This window comes from Ictidomys tridecemlineatus, chromosome 12 (assembly GCF_052094955.1).
Source record: "Ictidomys tridecemlineatus isolate mIctTri1 chromosome 12, mIctTri1.hap1, whole genome shotgun sequence".
Lineage (NCBI taxonomy): Eukaryota > Metazoa > Chordata > Mammalia > Rodentia > Sciuridae > Ictidomys > Ictidomys tridecemlineatus.
Window position 1 is genome coordinate 100,468,094 of NC_135488.1, and position 24,211 is coordinate 100,492,304.

A 24,211-nucleotide genomic window follows, 5' to 3' on the forward strand; every position below is an offset into this window, starting at 1 on the left:
AAGGGGCCAAGACCAGGGAACAAGGCGGGGGGCAACTAGGTGGCAGCAGGACGAGACAAGCCACCCTCCCCTAACCGCGGGAGGCGGGCCGCGGCCGTTGGCGGGCGTGGCCGCGCTAGTCTCGCGGGAGCGACGGTTGGGAGGGCCGTTGTTCCCGCGGGCGGGGCGAGTTGCTAAGGAAATGACTGCCTGCAGCGCCGCGCCGCGCCGCGCCGCGCCGGCCGGGCGGGGTCTGGAGCGGGGCCGTTTCCGCTTCCGCTCCCTCACTACTCCCGTCCCGTTACCGCCTCCTGGCCGGCCTCGCGCTTTTCACCGGCACCCTGCGTCGGCCCCGCAGCCGGGCCCGCTTCTGCCACGCGCGCCCCCGGGGCTCCGGCTCCAGCGCCGGCTCGGGTCGCGCCCCATTCGCCTGTCCCCGAGGCCGCCGGCCAGCCGCCGCCATGGGTGCCTACCTTTCCCAGCCCAACACAGTGAAGTGTTCCGGGGACGGGGTCGGCGCCCCGCGCCTTCCGCTGCCCTATGGCTTCTCCGCCATGCAAGGCTGGCGCGTCTCCATGGAGGTGAGGCGGCAGGGGCCCATAGGCTGGCCGCTGCACGGCGGGAACCAGACGGAGAAAGGGAGTCGGGGAGATGGGGTCCTCCTCGGGAAAGGGTCTCCAGTCGAGAGTCTGCTGCCGCGGCAGTTTGGGAAGCGGTAGCGCGCGTAAGATCGGGGCCGAGAGGGACCTCCGTGCTTGGGGACCGTGGACCGGTGGCCAATGGAGTCAAGGGCTTTGCCATGTGGGGAGAGGCACCTTCCGCCCACTGAACTGCCCTCTCTCCCATGTCTTCGCGCCATCCTCTCGTGCCACCCAGCCTTCCAGGCTCATGAGTGGTGTGAGGATTTGTGTTGGAGTAAAGATGGAAAGAGGGACTCTTTATTCGTTTGTTTTTTCCAGGAAGAGCCAAATAGATGGGAATGACTTTATTTTTTTATTTTTAAAATATGTGATGTGCAGGCCTCTTTGGGCGAGGAACTTGACAGTGAAGGGAAGCCGGGCAAAAGTCTCTAATTATTAACACCTAAATCGCCTAGCCTTGGGCATCGCACGTTAATTTCAAGACACTCAGCTTGACCTCCAAGAATTGTCACTTTTTTGTACTCTGTTTTGGGTGCCTTTTACGACCTTTGGAAAACAAATTAATGTCAATCACTAGACTTACTTTTTTATTACTCTTGGGAATTTTCTTTTTCTCGGGATTTCTCTAAAACTTATTCAGTACTTGTCGTTTGCCTGCATTTGTTATAGTTCAGTTTCTTTGATTTTCAATTATTTTTTTTCATCACGACCTACTGAAAACAAATTTTCTTTCTTTTTAAGAAAATTTCACTTTGGAAAAATGAAACGTAAAAAAGAGTAGTGTTGGAGAAATGGATGTCAAATTACAAAGAACAGGAAAATCTGGTAGAAACGAAGGGGGAGAAAGACAGACAATCCATACCTTTGTGGAGCGCATTGTGAGGTCTAGGTAGAGGGGCTAGAGAAATGCTCTCTGGAATTTTGGGTTTATTCACTTACTAGTTTTCAGGTAATAGTCAAATACCAACTCCCTTGGGAATTTTTTTTCCAAGTCCCTCGCTCCTCCCTGTGGTTAGCTCTGGAATGACAGTGTAGACTTAAATGGTTTGTTCTTGGACTCAAATTTTATACCCACAGTAGACTTTGATAATAGTTCTGTCACTAGGTATAAAATTTCAAGAATGGAGGGAATCCTATAGTTCTTCCCATCTGGTTTGGTTGCCACATTCTACTGCTAGGAAATTGAGTCCCAGAAAGATTAGGACACTTGTGCCTTGGTGGAAAGAGTCTAAAGGATCAAAAAAAAAAAAAAAAAAAATCCGATGTAGTGCACTTACTAGACATCATATGTGACAGACTGAAGCATAAAATTCATATTTCCCAGCCAGCACAGTATAAATAGGTGCTTGGTAAATGTAATTGAGTTAGAAGTGTCCAGATCTATAGCTTAAAAGGGAAAGCCTAAATGTAAGGCTGAAGTTTGGGTGGGAAGTCTGCAAGTTCCATTTCTATGGCATTTTCTGTTTGAGATTCGAGATGAATATCCTCAGCAAGGCTTTTTCTTCAAGTTTTCCACTTCCTTCTGTGGAATGGAAATGGTTTTTCCATTTCTTTGGAACTCTTTCCCTCCCACCCTGCTAGTTTTCCTTATGAATTGAGTTGCATGGATATTCTGTTTCTAGGTCCTGTGCCCAGGGTTTCTGTGCTTCAGCTTCTCTGCTGGCCATTTCTATTTGTTTTTGGTTCTCCTGGTGAGTAGAGAGAGATCTTGTTAGACTATTTCTTGGATCCTAGTCTTCTCTCTGAGGGTTAACTGATGGCATTGAATCTTCTAATGTGATATTTCTGAACCCACCCTTGTTTGAATAGTTAAATATACCTAATTATGTTCTTTTGAAGTAGTTTGAGATCCTGTTTTGGCTTCCTTTTCTCTCTCCCTAAAGTATAACATAGTTTCTTTGCTATTGCAAGAAAATAACTATGACTTGTATCCTTTTTAAGTGAATCTTTTCTTCAGAAAGTATACTTTTGAGTTGGGGATATAGCTCAATGGTTTTAAACATATATACAGTGTGCTCCGTTTCCTACTAACCTATTGAAACTTAATTCCTATAGAAGACTTAACCTATAGAAGACTTAATTAAGTCTATTTACTGTATATATTGGTCCTAATGAGTTAGTTAAGGTAAAATTATCATACCAGTACACCTTACAAAGGTTTCTAATATTCTGACTGATGCATAGATTCAGTATTAGAACTGTTTTATCCCTTTTCTTGAGGCAGCCATCCATACTGGCATAGAAAAAAAATCCAAAGAAATCTTGTAAAATCAACTATTAGAATTAATAAATAAGTTCAACAAGGTTGCAGGAATAAAATCGATATTCAAAACTCAATTGTGTATCTATCCATTAGCAATGAACAATCCAAGAGGTTAGAAAAACAAATCTATTTATATAATAGATCTGCAAAATCTAACAAAAAGAACAAAAATTTATATGGGTTGAAGTGAGTCTTTGTTGTTCTTGGTTTTGGTACTTGGAATTGAACCCAGGGTCTTTGCCACTGAGCTACATCGATAGTCCTTTTTATTTTTGAGACAGGCTCTCCTAAATTGCTGAGGCTGTCTTTGAACTTTGGTCTTCCTGCCTCAGCTTCCCAAGCTGCTCTTTTTTTTTTTTTAAAGAGAGAGCGAGAGAGATAGAAAGAGAGAATTTTTAATATTTCTTTTTAGTTTTTGGTGGACACAACATCTTTATTTGTATGTGGTGCTGAGGATTGAACCCGTGCCGCACGCATGCCAGGCAAGCGCGCTACCGCTTGAGCCACATCACCAGCCCCCCAAGCTGCTCTTAACATTTGTGCTCTCTGGAAACAAATCTTTGGAAGTAAATCTAAAACATCCGTGATGTTTGATGGCTTTCTGTAGACTGTTGTGGATTTACCTATTCTAAACATTTATCTAAAAGGAAAGATAAATATGTGCCTTATTGTTTTTTATTTAATTTTAAAATTTATTTTTGGATATTGGGAAGTGAACCCCCAAGGGTGCTTAACTACTGAGCCATGTTCCCAGCCTTTTTTTATTTTTTTGGTACCAGGAATTGAAATCAGTGCCATTCGTTAAGTTGCCTAGAACCTCCCTAAGTTGCTGAGGCTGGTTTTGAACTTGCTATCCTCCTGCCTCACCCTCCTGAGCTGTTGGGATTATAGGCCTGTGTCTCCACACCCAGCAATATATACTTTTAATACTTGACTGCTTTTACTAAGCATTTTTTTTAAGGGTTGTCAATGTTGTCTCATGATTTGATTAGTACTTCATTTTTTTGTTGTTGTTGTTGCTGAATAATATTACTGTGTGGGTGTGGGTGTGTGTGTTCATGTGAGATTTTTTTTTTTTTTTTTTGGTTCCTTGGGATTGGATCCAGGGGTGCTTAACCACTGAGCCACATCCCCAGTCCTGCCCCCCCCCCCCCATATATATAATTTAGAGACTGGGTCTCACTAAGTTGCTTAGGACCTCCCTAAGTTGCTGAGGCTGGCTTTGAACTTTTGATTCTCCTGCTTCAGCCTCCCACGCTGCTGGGATTATAGGTATACACCATCGTATCTGCATGTGTGTACATAATTTTTTTAATCCATATGACAGTTGAGACATTTGGATTTCCACATTTTGGCCATTAGGACTAATGATATTATGAACATTCATGAGTAAATTTTTGTGAAAATATATCTTCATTTCTTTTGGGTATACACCTAAGACTGGAATTGCCGGGTGTGATATTGTGGAATATATATTTGGTCTTTTCCTGTCTCCTGACATAACCATTAAAATCTTTAAAGTCACCAAAGACTTTATATGCTAATGAATTGACTGGTGACTACCCTCCAGGTAGAGCTACTACCACTTAGGTTGAGCACCCTTGGCCAGTGATTTAATCAACAATGCCCATATAACGAAACTTCCATTAAAAACTGAAAGGAGGGCTGGGATGTGGCTCAAGCAGTAGCACGCTCGCCTGGCATGCGTGTGACCCGGGTTCGATCCTCAGCACCACATACAAAGATGTTGTGTCCGCTGAAAACTAAAAAATAAATATTAAAAAAAAATTCTTTCTCTCTCTCTCTCTTAAAAACAACAACCAAAAAACTGAAAGGAGAGCTTTGGGGAGCTTCTGAGTACCTGAGTGTGAGATTCTTAAAGGTGGCATGCTCACCTTCCCACATCAGTGTCTTATACATATTTTCATCTATTTTTTTCTCTATTTAAAAAAATATTTTTTAGTTGTAGTTGGACACAATAGCTTTGTTTTATTTATTTTTATGTGGTGCTGAAGATTGAACCCAGGGCCTTGCACATGTTAGGCGAGTACACTACCGCTGAGCCACAACCCCAGCCTTTTTTTTTCTCTTTTTAATGCTGGGGCTTGAATCCAGGAGCTTTTACCACTGAGCTAGTCCCCAGTCCTTTTTCTTTCTTATTTTGAGACAGGATCTTGCTAAGTTGCTGAGGCAGACTTCATACTTGTGATCCTCCTACCTCAGCCTCCCAAATTGCTGGGATTATAGGTGTGCATCACTGTGCCACAGGTTCTTTGTATTATCTTTCATAATAAACCAGCAAATATAAGTGTTTCCTTGAGGTCTGTGAGCCACTTTAGCAAATTATTTTAATCCAAGGAAGGGAGAGTAGAAAATTAGATTTTTTGCCAGTTTATCTGAAGCACAAGTAAAACAACCTGGGGTTTGTGATTGGTTTTAGGAGTGGGGGGCAGTTTTGTAGGACTGTGCCCTCACCCTGTGGGATCTGATGCCATCTCCATCTAGGTAGACAGTGTTAGAATTGAAGTGATTTAGAGAACACTCAGATAATGTCTACTGCCTAAGGACTACTTGCTTGGTAAGTGGGAAAAACCTTGAGGTCACAATTATTTTACCTTGTAGAGTAAATAAGGAGAAAAAATTCATTTTTTCCCCCTTTGACAGCCATGTAGTAACCACACATTTAACATTTTGAGGTACTACTAAACTTCCAAAGTGGCCGGCCCCATTTTATATTCCCAACAGTAATATATGAGTGTGCCATTTTTTCCATGTTTACTTACACTTGTCTTTTTATAATAGCTACTCTAATGCATATAAAGTGAAATTTCATTGTGGTTTTGATGTTTGAGCATTTTTTTAGTGTGCCTATTGGCCATTTGTATAGCTCCCTTGGAGAAATGTCTATTTAGATTTTTGTCCTTTTTTTTTTTTTTTTTTTTTTGGTACCAGAGATTGAATCCAGGGGTGCTTAACCACTGAGCCACATTCCCAGCCCTTTTTTATATTTTATTCAGAGACAGGTCTCGCTGAGTTGCTTAAGGACTCGCTAAGTTGCAGAGGCTGGCTTTGAACTTTTGGTCCTCCTGCCTCAGCCTCCCAAGTTGCTGAGATTAAATAGGTCTTTGTTCATTTTTAATTGGATTGAGGTGTAAGAGTATATCTGGTTACAAGTCTCAAGTGTATGATTTGCAAATATTTCTTCCATTTTTTGATCGCCTTTTCATTTTCTCAATAGTGTCCTTTGAAGCACAGAAGTTTTAAATTTTGGTGTAGCCCAACTTAACTGTTCCCCCCACCTTGTCTTATATACTTTTGGTATATATATCTAAAAAGCTTTGCCTAAACCAAAGTCACAAAAATTTATTCTTAGGTTTTCTCCCAACAGTTTTGTATTATTGGTTCTTACATTTACAACTATGATCTTGTTTTGATTTAATTTTTGCGTATGGCGTAAGTGATCCAACTCCCCCTGCCCCCCACGTGGATATCTAGTTGTCTCAGCATTGTTTGGTAAAAAGACTTATTCTTTTTCCTCTTTGGATTTTATAGGCATCATTGTCAAAGATCAATCAACTATAAATATGAGGGCTTATTTCTGGACTTCCAATTAAGTTTTATTGATCTATATGGCTTTATGCAAATTCCACACAACCTTGATCATTGTGTCTTTGTAGTAAGTTTTGAAGTTGTGAAGTATGAGTCTTCCAAATTTATTTTTGTTTCTTCTCTTTTGGGTTCCTTACATTTTCATTTCAATAGTATTTGCTTGTCAATTTTTCAAAAAGGTACCTGGAGTTTTGACATACTCTACTGAATCTGTAGATCAATTGGGGTAGTATTATTGTCTTAGTAATATTGTCTTCCAGTTCATAAACATGAACTGTTTTTTCATTTATTTAGATCTGTAATTTTTTTCAGCAATGCTTTATAGTTTTCAGAGTTCATGTTTATTTCTTTTGTTAAATTTAATCCCTCTTTTTTTTTTGTGGTGATGTATATAACTTTCTTTCTTTTTTAAAAATATTTTTTACTTGGGCTAGGGTTGTAACTCAGTGGTAGAGTGCTCGCCTAGCATGCGTGAGGCACTGGGTTCGATCCTTAGCACCATATAAAAACAAAATAATGAGTCCACTGAAAACTAAAGAAACATAAATAAATATTTTTAAAAATTAAAAAATAAAATATTTTTTAGTTGCTGATAGACCTTTATTTTATTTACTTATCTATATGTGGTGCTGAGAATTGAACCCAGGGCCTCACACATGCTAGGCAAGCACGCTACCACTGAGTTACAACTCCAGCCCATATAAATTTATTTCTTGGTGTTTTGATCTTTTGGTTAGATTTTTCAGATCTATTATATAAATAAATTTGCTTTTTAACCTCTTGGATTGTTCATTGCTAGTGGATAGATATACAATTGAGTTTTGTATATTGATTTTATGTTATGAAACTTTGCTGAACTTATTTATTAATTCTAGTAGTTGATTTTACAGGATTTCCTGGTGTTTTTTTTTTTCTTTCTATGCAAGCTCATGTTATCTGCAAATAGAGACTTTTACTTTCTTCTTTTCAATCTAAATAAGTGCTTTTTATGTTTCTTTCCAAATTGCCCTTGTTAGGACCTCCAAGTACAGTGGTGAGAGTCTGACATCCTTGATAAAATTCTTGATCTTAGGGGGAAAGTTTTCGCTAGTGTGTTAACTATGGGCTTTTGTAGATGAACTCAATTTTTAACAGGCTGAAAAGTCCTCTTTTATTCCCTTTTATTCTCCTGTGATGAGTGGGCATTGAATTTTGTCAAATGTTTTTTACCTGTTGAGATGATGCTGTGGTAATCCTAGTGACTCAGGGAGATTGAGGCAGGATTGCTGCAAGTTCTGGAGCCACCTCTGAAAGTTAATGAGACCCTCAAAATGAAAAATGATAAGGGCTAGGGATATAGCTCAGTGGTAGAGTGCCTGTGTGTGTGTGTGTGTGTGTGTGTGTGTGTGTGTGTGTGTGTGTTGCGGGCGGGGGGCGGGGGGGTTGTTCCATTCCCAGAACTGCCAAAAAGAGAAATCATGTGGCTTTGTTCTTTATTCTGTTGATATGATATATATTAATTCTTGAATGTTAAACCAACCTTACATATTCCACTTGGTCATTGTGTGTAATCCTTTTTAAGTGTTGCTGGATTTGGTTTGCTACTATTTTGTTGAGAATTTCTGTGTTTATATTCATAAGAGATATTGGTCTATAGTTTTCTTGTGAAATGTTTGTTTGGTTTTGATATCGGATAATTTGGCCTCATAGAATGAATTGGGAAGTGTTGCCTCCTTTTCTGTTTTGGAAGAACTGCTATAGTTGTCCTTTGGTATTCACAAAAGGGATATATTCCAGGAGCTACTGTCGATACCAAAATATCACCTCTAAATTGCTTATAATACCTAATATAGTAAGTCTACATATATTCAGTACAGATGAAATTTTTTTTCTCTGAATAGTTTTCTGATTCACAGTCATTTGAATCCAGGGATATGGAACCTGTAGATGTAGAGAGCCAACTATATTAATGATTATTATTATTATTATTTTTAATCTGGAAGAATTCACTAATGAAGCTATCTGAGTAGGCTTTTCTTTGTTAAAAGGTTTTGTTTGTTTGGTCCTGGGGATTGAACCCATGGGACATTTTACCACACATTCCCCAGCCCTTTTTATTTCTTATTTTAAGATAGGGTCTTGCTAAGGTGCTGAGGTTAACCTTGAATTTATGATCCTCCTGCTTTAGCCTCCTGAGTTGCTGAGATTACTGGCTTGCATTACCTGGCCTGGCTGGTTTTTAAAAAATTGTGGTAAAAATATACATAACAAAATTTACATCTTCATTACTTATAAAAATATGCAGTTTAGTAGTGTTAAGTACATTGATATTGTGCAGCCAATCTCCAAAACTTTTTATCTTGCAAGACTGAAACCATACAATTAAATGATTCCCCTTTCCCATTTTCCTGGCAACCATCATTCTACTTTGTGTGTCTGTGATTTTGACTTTCTAACTGCCTCATATAAGTGGAATTGTACAGTATTTGTCTTTGTGTGCTGGTTGATTTCATATAGCATACTCTCTTCAAGGTTTGACCAGGTTGTGGCCTGTGTCAGAATTTCCTTCCTTTTTAGGACTGAATGAGAGCCAGGTGCAGTGGCACACACCTGTAATCCTAGTTGCTCAGGAGCCGAGGCAGGAGGATCCAGTTTCAGAATCAGCAATTTAGCAAGGTCTTGAGCAACTTAGTGAGGCCCTGCTTCAAAATAAAATATAAAAAGGGCTGGGGATGTTGCTCAGTTGCTAAGGGCCCCCCCGGGTTCGATCCCCAGTACCAAAAAACAAAAACTGAATAATCTCCATTAAGTGTCTATGTCATATTTTGTCCATATCTGTTGTTGGACACTTGGACTGCCTTTGCTTTTTGGCTCCTGAGAATAAAGCTGCTATGAACACGGGTGTAGAAAATCTTTTTGATATCATTTTCAAATGGGGGGGTACTACCCAGAAGTGGAATTGCTGCATCATAATATAATTCTATTTTTAATTTTTTGAGGAGTTGCCACAATGTTTTCAGCAGGAGCTGTTCCAATTTGCATTCCTACCAACAGTTTCCAAAGGTTCCAATTTTTCCACATCCTCACTAACAATTGTTGTTATCTTTTTTTTTAGGGCGAACAGTACAAACCCAGCCCTCACATAACTTTTTTTGGGAAGACTTTTAAAATCAAAAACGTAGTTCCCTTTCCAACTGTCTTCAAGTCTTTTATCTTGATATGTAAAGATTAGATAAATGTATGTGTCATAAATCAAAGTGGTTGATTCTGAGAAAACAGGAGCATTTTTTTTGTAACTTGAGATTGGCATTAGGGAATATAACCTGGATGTGTTGGTTGCATAGGAGGTTAGAAGGGCTGTGGGATATGATTCATCAAGGCCAGGACTAATAGCCTTGACTCAGGTGAGTCTCTTCTAGACCATCATAGTGGTTATTGTGTGAGGATATATCTAGGAAATGAAGGGGCGGGCCTCATTAAGGTAGTTGTCCTAGGACAGTTGAGAACTCATCATCTGTCTTAGCCCATTTTGTGTTGCTACAACAAAAATACCTGGAGTTGGATACTTTATAAAGAAAGATCTACCCAGGTGCATTGGCTGTAATCCTACCTACTCAGGAGGCTGAGAGGAGGACTGCAAGTTCTTTCTCAAAATAAAAATTTAAAGCCTGGGCAACTTAGCAAGATTCTTTCTCAAAATAAAAATTTAAAGGACAGCTAGGGATGTAACTCATAGTGGAGCACTTGCTTAGCATGCACCCTGGGTTCAATCCCTAATACCCTTCTCCATACACAGAAAGAGGTTTATTTAATTCACACTTATAGAGTTAATGACCATGGTGCTTGAATTGCCTGGCTCTGGTGAGGCAGCTTGCAGAAGCACAAAACACATTTGGCAAGACAGGAATAAAGAGATCAGAGAGGCTAGGCTCCCTCTTTTTATGACAACCCAATCTTGTAGGAACTAATAATACACTCCTACCAGATTTGACCCACTCCTGCAAGCCAGCATTATGTTCATAAGAATGGAGCCCCATGACCGAATTACCTTCCACTAGACTCCACCTCTTTAAGGTTACCACTATACTGGGTCTAAGCCTTCAGTATGAACTTCTGGGCAGCAAACCATACCTAAACTCTGGCCCCATCCTGGGCAGAGATAGAAAGTCTGCTGTATTGCAGTGGTATAAGAGCCCCAGAGTTATAGATTTAAAATATACCCTTTGTTTTCATGTTGATTTAAATCCAGTTTTGGACTTAAGACTCCCTCTCTCTCTCCCATGGAATATTAGCTAACAATACAAGGTAGCATCTGCTGAATGCTCATTTATGGGAGAGGCAAGAAATACAAAAATGGTTTAGAACATTAGTGTGATTTGGAAAGGTCTCTTGGAGGTGGTGATGTAAGAAAAGAGTATAATAGAAAAATGGGAGAAGAAAACATTTGGAGGGATAGGAGGAAATGACTAGGTAGACTTGCTTTCTACTTTGCTGGGGAGGGAAGGGAGTGTCAGTGTCAAGAAAGGAGTAGTTGGGGAATGTTTGGGAATTAAGAGATTAGTTTATAAAATGGATAGGAACATGCTTAAGTGCCTTAAAGGAAAGTAATTCAGAAACTATGTGATGAAAGCTATCATGGAAAATTCAGAAGTTTCAGTGGTGAATGGTGAAAGACAGCCAGGAAGTTAAGGATAACTGTTATTAGGTATTATCCCCACCCACTGGAAGGAAGAAGAGCTGTAGAGAAAGAACTGGTTTGAGTTCTGAGTTTATAGGAACTTTTGAAGTAGAGAAGAGATTTCCTGGGCTGGGGATGTGGCTCAAGTGGTAGCGTGCTCGCCTGGCATGTGTGCGGCCCGGGTTCGATTCTCAGCACCACATACAAACAAAGATGTTGTGTCCACCAAAAAAAAAAACCCAAAAAATAAACATTAAAATTCTCTCTCTCTGGCTGGGGATGTGGCTCAAGTGGTAGCGCGCTCGCCTGGCATGCATGCGTGCGGCCCGGGTTCGATCCTCAGCACCACATACCAACAAAGATGTTGTGTCTGCCGAGAACTAAAAAATAAATATTAAAAATTCTCTCTCTCTCTCTCTCTCTCCCCTCTCGCTCTCTCTCTTTAAAAAAATCTCTCTCTCTCTCTCTCTCTCTCTCTCTCTCTCAAAAAAAAAAAAAAAAAGAGAGAGAAGAGATTTCCTGTAGAAAAAGGTAATTGGAGATATATAACTACAGTTTCTTCCAGAATCCAAGGCCAAAGGGCTATTTGGATTACTGTTTTGATTATTATCTTCTCATAAAGTAAGATCTTGACTGAAAAAATATTTAGATTAGAAGTATAAAATGTTAATCTAGGAAGAGAGGAGCCAGAGGTAAATGATAGGCTAGATAAATCTACAAAGTAGCTTTGAGGTAGAATGGGGAAGATGAGGTAGTTCTGGAGTATAATACCACTGAACTTCAGTGGAGTGGGAAAGGTTTGCAACTGGCTGTGTATACTAAGTGTACTAAGAGTCACTACAGAATAAGAAAAAATGTTGACTGGAAGTGGTGGTCACAGTCAACATGATCTCATGCATTTTATGATTAGTAATATTTAGTGATTAATACCTTCTGATTCAAGGGTAAAGAAAGCAGTTGGTGGGGTTATTCTAGATTGCTAAGTGACAGTGTTGAAGTACTTGGCTCTGGCTCAGAAAGAGACAGAGAAAGCCAAGGGTAAAGGTCATAAACAAAGATGTGAAGGGAAATTGAAGTGCTCTGAGAAGATGGAATTGTTCCATGTGAGAATATAGATTAAAATCTCACCAAAAGGGCTGGGGTTATAGCTCAGTGATAGAGCACTTGCCTAGCATATGTGAGGCACTGAGTTCGATCCTCTGCACCACATAAAAATAAATAAAAATAAGGGTATTATGCCTTCTACAACTAAAAATTAAAAAATAAAACCTCACCAAGAAGTAAAAGAGAGAGTAATGTGGAATAGTTCTAGGAAGTGAGAAAATCTCTATATAAGATGAATCTTTTTAGAGAGAGAGAGAGGAGAGAGAGAGAGAGAGAATTTTTAATATTTATTTTTTAGTTCTCGGCGGACACAACATCTTTGTTGGTATGTGGTGCTGAGGATCGAACCCTGGCCACACGCATGCCAGGTGAGCGTGCTACCGCTTGAGCCACATCCCCAGCCCCTAAGATGAATCTTGATTGTGGTCATATCTCTTTGAGAAAAATGGTAGAGAAAAAATTGTGAACCAGGTGCTAAATTTCAAAGTAGGATATATATTTTAAAAGCCAAGTTCCAGTTTAGGAAGGTTTTTACATGTTTTTTTGATCATCCTCACAACAATCCTACGATAACATAAGAAATGCAGGTGTTGTTATTCTATATTACAGAGAATAAAATTAAAGCACACCACAGATTGCTGGCCAGAGATCATACAGAATAGTTTGTCCTCCATATCCATGGGTTCCACATCTGTGGATTCAACCAATCTTAGATCAAAAATATTCAGAAAAAAATTGTGGTTGTACTGAATATGTATAACAACTATTTACATAGTGTTTACATTGTTAGTATAGGTAATGTAGAAATGATTTAAAGTAAACAGGAGGTTGTGTATGGGCTATATGCAAATTATGTGCCATTTTTTTTAATATTTATTTTTTAGTTGTAGTTGGACACAATATCTTTATTTTATTTAATGTGCTACTGAGGATTGAATCCAGGGCCTCACATGTACTAGGCGAGCACTCTACTGCTGAACCATAACCCCATCCCCTGTGCCATTTTGTATAAAGGACTTGCACATCTACAGATTCTGGTATTCATAAGGGATCCTGAAATCAGTCTGTCATGGATACTAAGGGATAACCAATCATAAGTAGTAGAATGGTGATTCAAGGCCAGTTCATAGGTTCATTTTACGATTATTTATAATGGAACAGTGTGGCTTATTTTACAAAAAGCTGTAAACACATGTTGAAAAGTAGAAAATAATAATTATTACTAAAATCTCATTTTCCATTGTTTGATATATGAGCTTCCATGCTAATATACACATACAGATACCTTTAATTTTTTTTTATCACAATATATTGTGAACTCTTTACCTTTTTTTTTTTTTTTAAGTGTTGCTGGGGATTAAACCAGGGCCTCATGCATGCTAGGCAAGACTCCGTCATTGAGCCGCATTCCAGCCTGGTTGGATTGTTTTCAGGAAGGGGCAAAGTAAGCTGCCACATAGTTTTATGTAGATCTTAGAATTTGATCCAACTTTGCCTTCCAACAAAACATTAGTGTGGCAAGGCCATTACCAGCTTCTCTTTAGGTGGTATACCCAAGGGTAGGAGGTGGAAAGGCTGAAGGTAGGGGGTGTTATAAATTCTAGTTGATAGTTGACAAGGACTAAACATAGTATAGTTTTTCATTTAAAATTTTTTTTTCTTTTTTTTAAAGAGAGAGAGGAGAGAATTTTATTTTTAATATTTATTTTTTAGTTCTCAGCAGACACAACATCTTTGTTGGTATGTGGTGCTGAGGATCGAACCCGAGGCGAGCGTGCTACCAGTTGAGCCACATCCCCAGCCCAATTTTTAAAATTTTTGAGACACGGTTTTGCTAAGTTGCTGAGGCAGACCTTAAACTTGTGATCCTCCTGACTCAGCCTCTTGAATTGCTGGGATTATAGGCTTGTGCCACTGTGTTCAGCGAAACAGTTTGATAACTCTGTGTGTGTGTGTGTTTAAGTATGTGTATAGCTTTAATTTCTAGTTATTTGACTTTTAGTGTTTTAGGATTCTCTTAGAAAATTTTCAGGTTGGTAAGGCCTTGTCTGTTTTTGCTGACTTAATATTTTCTTCCTTGAAGGTCATTGATTTCTCAAAGAATGAGTCTGGAAATAACTTTAAATATTCTTTTTTTTTCTCCCTGATTCTTCCTATAATTCTCACAAGTCCAAAATGGTTAGGTCTTGGTTAGAGGAGCTAAATATTCTCTTATTTGGACTGTGATCTCTTAGACAGAGGCTGCTAGATTGTAGAAATAGTGATCTGATTCTGTTTCCCTTCCTTTGTTTTCCCTTCCATACTTTTCCTCCTTCCCAATCTCTCTTTTGTATTCTTATTTTATCATTACATCTTCCTTCTTCCTAGGCCATTTAGGCCAGCCAGGTTCATGATAAGATGTAAAGGCAATTTTTATGATCTGAGGTTTATGAGGAAGAATGTTCTTGATCTTGAGACATGTTGATTATGTTCTTTTCCTAGGATGCTCACAACTGTATACCTGAATTGGATAGTGAGACAGCCATGTTCTCTGTCTACGATGGACATGGAGGTAACTTTAGCAGATCATATTGGTAACATTGTAGGATCACCAATTCCCAGACTTGCAGACTTGACTTGGCAAGAAGAGCTTTTTATATTTTTTATTTACAGGGTTCTGACCCTGAGATAACATTTCTTGCCTGTTTTTTTTTTTTTCCTGCCATTTCCTTTCCCCCCATAGGGTATTTGTTTGGTTAATAATATACCCACTCTTTAATTCATCTAAATATCCTCTTCCTAAATTATCATTTATCTTTTTTTTTTTTAACTGAAGAACTAAGTGTACAGGTAAGAAAAGACAGGGGCTATATTTATATACCCCTGAGAGCAGCAGTGTTGGTGAAATTCATTTTCTGTGTCAGAACTTCCCAAACATTGTTCTTCAAATGGATTTTAGATTTGCTAAGATGTTGGTTCCCCTCTACCCTTGGAGTTTACTTTAGTATGGTATATAAATATATATTTTTTAAAATAAATTTTTTGGTACTGGGGATTGAACCCAGGGGAACTTTAGCACTGAGCTACATCTCTAGTCCTTTTTATTTTTTATTTTGAGACAGGGCCTTGCTAAGTTGCTGAGGTTGGCCTGGAGCTTGCGATCCTCCTGCCTCAGCCTCCTGAGTCACTGGGATTACAGGTGTGTGCCACTGTGCCTGGCTCACTTTTTTTCTTTTTGGTGGTAGTACTGGGGATTAAACCCAGAGCCTAGCACATGCTAGGAAAGTGCTATACCACTGAGCCACATCCCCCAGCCTTTTTTTATTTTGAGATAGGGTCTTGTAAGTTGCCCCAGCTGGTCTCAAACTTGCAATCCTTCTGCCTCAGCCTCCCAAGTAGTTTGATCATAGGCAAGTGCCATCATGTGTGACTTATATCACTTTGTGTTTGGTAAGCAGTACTTTGGATAACCTAACCTTTCTTCTAGGGGAGGAAGTTGCCTTGTACTGTGCCAAATATCTTCCTGATATCATCAAAGATCAGAAGGCCTATAAGGAAGGCAAGCTACAGAAGGTCTGTCTTCCTACACTGTTCATTTGCCACTTGTATGGATTTTCCATTGTTTTCTAACCCTTGGCTTTCCCTTTCTTTGACTTCTACCTGTTGCTTATTTAAGGAATTATGTGTCTACCTAAAGGAAGTTTTTTCCCACTTGGGTCTTATTCAGTCTGCCTTCTTATTCCCAGGTCTCTAAATTATTTTATATGTCTGTGGGTATCTCCCAGTGTGTTCTTGCCTCATACCATTTTGCTTATATTCAGGCTTTAGAAGATGCCTTCTTGGCTATTGATGCCAAATTGACCACTGAGGAAGTCATTAAGGAGTTGGCACAGATTGCTGGGAGACCCACTGAGGATGAAGATGAAAAAGAAAAAGTAGCTGATGAAGATGATGGTGAGTGTGGCATACTCTGTTTGAGAGGAAATTAGCATTTTATTATGAATTCTGAGAGAGAATGGCTTCCTAGGGATCTGGGGAGTCCTCACAATGACGAACCCTATGATGTTCTCCTGTTCTCCATGTGGTTTTGAAAAGGAGGGAGAGAATTAATCTTGTTGTGCTTAGTATCATAATTCTAAGCATTTTTATATACATTATCTTTTGGCATTGTGATGGGTCTTCATGGTTCCTGTTGTTATTTATGTGACCTTTTTTCTAAGACTGGAGTTATCATTAGCCCCAGTAGCTAGTAATTAAGCCTGGACTCTAGGCCTAAAGTAGCATCGTGGGCTTATTGGGTTCTCAGCCAGGATAGTAGGGGTTTCAGCTTAACAATAACAAACGAAAATGAGAGGGGAAATACAGTAACTAGTATTCCCTTGACTAAGAAGCAGGTAAAAGACAAAGACCAAAAGAGGTCTGTGGAGGAGAAGGAAGCTAGGAGATGTTCTTCTGAGACCTGATAAGTGAAAGGAGCCTCAGGAGTGGGAGGTTGTGGGGAAGTTGAAATTCAGGCTGTGAGGATATCTTTGGTGTAGTGAGAGAGACTTATCCCATGAGAAGTCTGGCATGGGGGCTCTGATATAGCCTCTTCCCTGCAGTGGACAATGAGGAGGCTGCATTGCTGCATGAAGAGGCTACCATGACTATTGAAGAACTGCTGACACGCTACGGGCAGAACTGTCACAAGGGCCCTCCCCACAGCAAATCTGGAGCTGGGACAGGCGAGGAACCAGGGTCCCAGGGCCTCAATGGGGAGGCAGGACCTGAGGACCCATCTAGGGAAACTCCATCACAGGAAAATGGCCCCACAGCCAAGGCCCACACAGGCCTTTCCTCCAACTCCGAACGTGGGACTGAGGCAGGCCAAGTTGGTGAGCCTGGCACTCCCACTGGTGAGGCTGGGCCTTCCTGCTCTTCAGCCTCTGACAAGCTGCCTCGAGTTGCTAAGTCCAAGTTCTTTGAGGACAGTGAGGATGAGTCAGATGAGGCGGAGGAGGAAGAGGAAGACAGTGAGGTAAGGGCCTGTGAGGGCAGGCAGATGATGAAGTTGAAGAGAGGGCTCGATTACCATTGTAGCTTTCAACTCTCTTCCTTCTCTTATTTTGACATCATCCCCCAAGACCCACTGTATTCTAAGCTTTACCCTTGAAGGCATCATCTCTACCATTACACGAACCATTAGCCCTCTTATCTCTTCCTTTGTTGATACTATAACAGAAAGATCTAGTTCTGGCCTTTCAGAGTCTGTCTCCTAGAGAGAACAAGAAGGTAGTTGTTACTTTGGATATTTAGGTGTTTCCGTCTCTGGATAATTTATATTCTGGCCACATTGCCTGGAAGGTGCTTTTTGGCCGCCCTGGCCTTTCCTAGGGCTTCTTGGTGGTGACTGCTTGAGTATACTTCAGGATATCAGTTACATTCATCTGAGGGTCCTCTCTCCCCCACTGTATGATTTGCTTGATCATACAGTTGTATTTTTCAGTGTTTTGAGGGTCTGTGTTGAGTTAGGGCCTCTTGGTGTTTTGTGTATGAGTGGGGGTAGGGGGGCAGGGCATCATCCCAGTCTCAGCAGCCTGGGATCCTCCTCCTGGCAGGAATGTAGTGAAGAAGAGGATGGCTACAGCAGTGAGGAGGCAGAAAATGAGGAAGAAGAAGATGACACTGAGGAGGCTGAAGAGGATGATGATGATGAAGAGGAGGAGGAGGAGGAAGAAGAAGAAATGATGGTGCCTGGGATGGAAGGCAAAGAGGAGGTGTGTGGGGAGGGGACCAGTGAATCTGGAAAAGCCAAGAGGCAGATGCAGATCCTCTAATATTTATTTTGAGATGATGTCTTTGTTATCTTCAGTTGTGGTCAAGTGGATTTATTCTTCAAGGGGAACTAGGTAGTAAATCTTTTGGGCAGAATTATCTAAAAAAGGGGAGGGAACATGTTGCTATCTCTGGAGAGATGAAATCTGTGCTTCTCCTGTTTATTAAAGCTCCATAGCATAGGTGACTGGCCAGGAGTGCACCAAGGAGGGACTATTGTTCTAAAGCTCCTATAATGCTTCCTTTCTTCCTCTTAAGCCTGGCTCTGACAGTGGCACGACAGCGGTGGTGGCTCTCATAAGAGGCAAGCAGTTGATTGTAGCCAATGCAGGAGACTCTCGCTGTGTGGTGTCTGAGGCTGGCAAAGCTTTAGACATGTCCTATGATCACAAACCAGAGGATGAAGTGGAACTAGCACGCATCAAGAATGCTGGTGGCAAGGTCACCATGGATGGACGAGTCAATGGGGGCCTGAACCTCTCCAGAGCTATTGGTAAGGACCAAGAAACTGGGGAAAGACTTCTTGGGTTTTGTTTTCAGTCTGAGACTACCTAGTAGGGAACTTTATTTAATCTTCATAGCCATTGGATATTTCAAAGTAGTTTCACATCTTCTACCTCTGTCCTTAAATTTTTCTTTGTGAAATAGCTAAGGGAGATATCATTATCTTGATTACTTTCTGGATGATGAAAAAGACAAGTGAGAATTAAGAGTTCAGCAACCATAAGGCTGGAACTAGAAAAACTAGAACCCAGTTCTCCATTTCACTGGATTGTAGAACTATGAAAACAATGAATGGCAATGACAAGGTTTAACATTCAAAACACAAGTTTGTGGAAAGTATTCAAATTACATGCCAGCCAACCCTTTTTTTCCTTTAGGAGACCATTTCTACAAGAGAAACAAGAACCTGCCACCTGAGGAACAGATGATTTCAGCCCTTCCAGACATCAAGGTGTTGACTCTCACAGATGACCATGAATTCATGGTCATTGCCTGTGATGGAATCTGGTGAGCACTGGCAGAATGCCCTCCACATGCTCTTTCTGCAGCGATACTTCTGTAGGGTTCAGAGCTGCTGTAAGGAGATCTCTTGGTGAGTCAAGACCAAGACAAGGCAGAGATGAGGAGAATTTCTTTAGTTGTAGACATTAGTTTGGGTCCTGGCCTCTGTCCACACTCCTCTACTCTGCCTTGGTGGGACCAAAGAAGATTTTGACTATTGTTTTTGACCCCAGGAATGTGATGAGCAGCCAGGAAGTTGTAGACTTTATTCAATCAAAGATCAGCCAGCGTGATGAAAATGGGGAGCTTCGGTTATTGTCATCTATCGTGGAAGAGGTGAGTCTAAGGGTGGAGAAGAGAAGGTGCTAATCTGCACAGCCAAGGTTTTCTTTTTTTCACTTGGGCTAAGACTAGACCCTGGGAGAACTATTAATTACTGATAGGCACCAGATCCTGACTAGAAAGTTCTACCTTCCCTCACGTCCCTGACTTAGCTTTATACCTCATGACATCTGTTGTCCTTTCCATTCCTTCTGGCACCTTGTCTTAGCAGTGCCAGCCCTCTTGTGGGATTGTAGGTTCCCAGGAAGGTGTTCAAATCCTGTGGCTGAGTTGCCCCATCCCTTTTGTAGCTGCTGGATCAGTGCCTGGCACCAGACACTTCTGGGGATGGTACAGGGTGTGACAACATGACCTGCATCATCATTTGCTTCAAGCCCCGAAACACAGCAGAGCTTCAGCCAGAGAGTGGCAAGCGGAAACTTGAGGAGGTGCTCTCTGTTGAGGGAGCAGAAGAGAATGGCAACAGCGACAAGAAGAAGGCCAAGCGGGACTAGCAGTCATCTAGATCCCTGCCCATCTAGACTGTTTTCTGAGCCCTCCGGACCTGAGACTGAGTTTTGTCTTTTTCCTTTAGCCTTAGCAGTGGGTATGAGGTGTGCAGGGGGAGCTGGGTAGCTTTCCTCGGCCAGCCTGTTCCAAAGAGGGCTCTCCCTCCGCACAGCAGTCCGGGAGCCTCTGCTGTCCTCCCCAGCCTCCTTGCTCCTTCGGGCTCATCACCGGTTCTGTGCCTGTGCTCATGTTGTGTTGGAGGGAAGGACTGGCGGTTCTGGTTTTTACTCTGTGAACACTTTATTTAAGGACATTCTTTTTTATTGGCGGCGCCATGGCCCCCAGCCGCTTGCACCCGCTCTCTGTTGTACACTTTCAATCAACACTTTTTCAGACTAAAGGCCAAAACCCAATTGTGCCCTTGGTGTCCTGTTTTTTCTGTTGCCGTGGCCTGAGACATGGCCGCACCAGGAGCATCCAGTGAGCTCCTCCCTGTTTGCGCGCGTGCTTGTGTGTCGCGCGCATGGGTAGGGGGAACAGGGGCCGGGCGTTAACTCCAGAGCCCGCTTCTGCCTGGCAGGCCGGTCTGACGTCGCGCGCTCCTACAGCCTGCTGGAGTCGGAATGACTTCCCAGTTCCTCCCGGGAAGAGGCAGGGCGTCTCCTGCCCGGCCGGCTGGCCCGGTTTCTGCGGCCGATGATTGGCTGGTCCGCGGCGCGTCACAATCACTTCCCGGGCACGCCGGGCCATTCTCGCCACTGTGCGTCCCGCGGACTACGCCTCCCGTGCGGCTGTGCGGCAGCGGAAGCGGAAGCGGGTACGGAGGTACCAGCTGGTCTCCGGAGGGGGGTAGGGGGCTCCATGAATGGAAGCGGCGGCGGCGGCGGGAGCGGCCTGAGCTGGGCGCCGGGGCCAGGGCCGGGGGCTGCCCAGGGCCTGCGCCTCTGCATGGGGGCGGCCCGAGGGCCCTGAGAGCAGGGGTGGGCAGAGGGGCCGAACTGGGAGGGGCGGGGCCGGGCGGCCGTGGGGCCGGAGGCGCGTCGGGCTGGAGCCGGTCACGATGCCCCGAAGGAAGCAAAGCCACCCGCAGCCCGTGAAATGCGAGGGGGTCAAAGGTCAGGGGTCAGGGGCTTTGGGGGGGAGGAGCGGGGGTGGGGTCAGTGGAGTGGGCTCAGGTCAGGGCGGAGGGGGCCTCCTGAGGGATGGGGCGGGCGATCTGGGCTCTTAGCTTCCCACTCAGGTACTAAGGGAACCCAAGAGGGTCAACGAGTACGGGAAGCGCCGTCCACGAGGGGTGGCTCCCTGGGTGCGGACGATGGGCACCACTTGGGAGAGAGGAACCATAAGCCCCCTCCCTTCTTTAGTGGATACAGAAGACACTCTCGACGAAGGAGCCGGGGCACTGGTGTTGGAAAGTGATTTGCTACTAGGCCAGGATCTGGAGTTTGAGGAGGAAGAGGAGGAGGAAGGTGACGGCAACAGCGACCAGCTCATGGGCTTTGAGAGAGACTCGGAAGGTGGGTTCTTTTAGGGACTTGGTTAAGGACTAGTAGCCGCTGGGGCCAGTAGCCCTTTAGGAGACAGGTTAGGTAGGGTTTAGTGTCAGCGACCAAAACACCATTTCCTGCTACAACCCAAGGCTGATTTTAGTTTGAAGCTATTACTTCCTTTACTTATGGTTCCATCACTTTGATGAGAAATTCTGGAGACTGGTCAAAGATAGTTTGAGGAAGGTGGTAAGTACTCTTTTAATATCCTCCCTAGTCCATTCCTTGTGTGGGTACTGTAAAGAGGTTTGGGAAAGCCCTCTCTTTAATCATTTTAGTTAGTACTTAGGTCTGCTCTTAACTTTGTTTCACCTGAAGCTCAAGCTCCTTTTGTACCGAGTTCATAGCTTCTGTCCTTAAATATCCTTCCTCCTTGTGTGATCTTAGCATCACCCTACCCTAACATTACATTACCCACTCACTTATGAAGGATATTTTGAAAATCGTTCAAGGAACTCAAGTAAAAGAGAACCAACCTATCCATTAAGTGTAATGCACATTACTTTCTTTCTTTGTGCTTCTCTCCAAATTTTGCCTCTTTCCTGAGGTGGGTTTTATTTTATAATTAACTCTGTACTTGAAGTTAATAGAGTAGAAAAAGGTCCCAGGTCCTGCCTGAGACCTATTATAACTTTTTTATTCAAGGATTAATTACATTATTTAATCATCTCAGTTTGCAATCTACTGTGAGCCCTTGATCTTTGCATTCAGTTCAACTCTACTGACATTATGTTAGTGCAGACTCAGAGGTAGACAATTCATTTTGAATTTTCTGGAGGCATTATAAGGGAGACCTTAATCCCTAGGAGAGAACTAAAAGGATTATCAAAGCCAAGAGAAAGGTGGGGCTAAGCAAGTGAGACCATAGGTGGTGGAAAAGGGAGTTTGGAGCTGGTCCTACCCCATACTGATGTTTTTCCCTATGTATCTCTTGCCAGGAGACTCTCTGGGGGCCAGGCCTGGGCTTCCCTATGGGCTGAGCGACGACGAGTCTGGGGGCGGCCGAGCATTAAGTGCTGAGAGTGAAGTTGAGGAGCCAGCCAGGGGTCCAGGGGAGGCCAGGGGTGAGAGGCCAGGCCCAGCCTGCCAGCTGTGTGGGGGGCTGACAGGTGAGGGGCCGTGTTGTGGGGCAGGAGGGCCGGGTGGGGGGCCCCCGCTGCCCCCACGGCTACTGTACTCATGCCGCCTCTGCGCCTTCGTGTCCCACTACTCGAGCCACCTGAAGCGGCACATGCAGACACACAGCGGGGAGAAGCCGTTCCGCTGTGGCCGCTGCCCCTACGCCTCCGCCCAGCTCGTCAACCTGACACGACATACCCGCACCCACACTGGCGAGAAGCCCTACCGCTGTCCCCACTGCCCCTTTGCCTGCAGCAGCCTGGGCAACCTGAGGCGGCATCAGCGTACCCATGCAGGGCCCCCCACTCCTCCCTGCCCGACCTGTGGCTTCCGCTGCTGTGCTCCACGACCAACCCGGCCTCCCAGTCCCACAGAGCAGGAGGGAGCAGTGCCCCGGCGACCTGAAGGTAAAAAGCCAGAGACCAAAGATCCTGTGGTGGGGAGCACTAGTGGTACTTGGATTCATAGCTCAAATTTCATTGTTCCCACAGATGCTCTGCTCCTTCCAGATTTGAGTCTCCATGTGCCACCAGGTGGTGCCAGTTTCCTGCCAGACTGTGGGCAGCTTCGGGGTGAAGGGGAGGGCCTATGTGGGACTGGATCAGAACCACTGCCAGAGCTACTGTTCCCTTGGACCTGCCGGGGCTGTGGACAAGAGCTGGAGGAGGGTGAGGGTAGTCGGCTGGGACCTGCCATGTGTGGGCGCTGCATGCGAGGAGAGGCTGGAGGGGGTGCCAGTGGGGTGCCCCAGGGCCCCAGTGACAAAGGCTTTGCCTGTAGCCTCTGCCCCTTTGCCACTCACTATCCCAACCACCTGGCCCGGCACATGAAGACACACAGTGGTGAGAAGCCCTTCCGCTGCGCCCGATGCCCTTATGCCTCTGCTCATCTGGATAACCTGAAACGGCACCAGCGTGTCCACACAGGAGAGAAGCCCTACAAGTGCCCCCTCTGCCCTTATGCCTGTGGCAACCTGGCCAACCTCAAACGTCATGGTCGAATCCACTCTGGCGACAAACCTTTTCGATGTAGCCTTTGCAACTACAGCTGCAACCAGAGCATGAACCTCAAACGCCACATGCTGCGGCACACAGGCGAGAAACCCTTCCGCTGTGCCACCTGCGCCTATACCACAGGCCACTGGGACAACTACAAGCGCCACCAGAAGGTGCATGGCCATGGTGGGGCAGGAGGGCCTGGCCTCTCTGCCACAGAGGGATGGGCACCACCTCATAGCCCACCCTCTGTTTTGAGCACTCGGGGTCCAACAGCCCTGGGTACTGCTGGTAGCCGGGCTCTCCATACAGACTCACCTTGAACTAGGTCCTTCCCCAGGGCCCCTATGGATTAGCCCTGCTCCTCCTGCGTTTTATACAGATGGAACAGAAGCCAACTTCTTTTTTCCCCCGCTGGCCAGGGGCTCCACAGACTAACCTAGGCACTATATGGACCAGCCCAAACTCTCTGGGTAGGGGCCCATATGGACCAGGGGGCCTTGCCTTGACTGATGCACTTCATGAGCTCAGTGAGAAGGGCCTTGTATTCACCTCCACTGCTCTCAGGGGCTGTGGAAGAACTGGCTGGGGACTGCCCAGCCTCCCACCTGTTTATTTAACTTATTTCAGTGCTTTATAATAAAGGAAACACTAACAAAGCCATGTCT

At 43.6% G+C, this 24,211-nt stretch overlaps 2 protein-coding genes across 5 annotated transcripts; both read left to right on the top strand.

The window, feature by feature from the left end:
- Positions 1-219: 219 nt before the first annotated feature.
- On the top strand, positions 220-20,295 carry Ppm1g (protein phosphatase, Mg2+/Mn2+ dependent 1G). The gene is made up of 10 exons (XM_005322519.4): positions 220-560; positions 14,735-14,804; positions 15,720-15,805; positions 16,054-16,186; positions 16,834-17,249; positions 17,830-17,988; positions 18,305-18,539; positions 18,928-19,057; positions 19,285-19,387; positions 19,684-20,295. The coding sequence occupies exons 1-10, from the start codon at positions 441-443 to the stop codon at positions 19,885-19,887; spliced, it is 1,656 nt and encodes a 551-aa protein (XP_005322576.1). The 5' UTR covers positions 220-440; the 3' UTR covers positions 19,888-20,295.
- A 266-nt stretch (positions 20,296-20,561) lies between these two features.
- Znf513 (zinc finger protein 513) lies at positions 20,562-24,202 on the top strand. 4 transcript variants are annotated; one of them, XM_040271502.2, is made up of 4 exons: positions 20,562-20,699; positions 21,247-21,399; positions 22,368-22,955; positions 23,040-24,202. In XM_040271502.2, the coding sequence occupies exons 1-4, from the start codon at positions 20,579-20,581 to the stop codon at positions 23,864-23,866; spliced, it is 1,689 nt and encodes a 562-aa protein (XP_040127436.1). In that variant the 5' UTR covers positions 20,562-20,578; the 3' UTR covers positions 23,867-24,202. The 4 variants fall into 4 exon arrangements, with proteins under 4 accessions (XP_040127436.1, XP_005322583.3, XP_077885625.1 ...); XM_005322526.4 differs by having other exon boundaries at positions 20,574-20,707; XM_078029499.1 differs by lacking the exon at positions 20,562-20,699 and adding an exon at positions 20,739-20,997.
- The last annotated feature ends 9 nt before the right edge of the window (positions 24,203-24,211 follow it).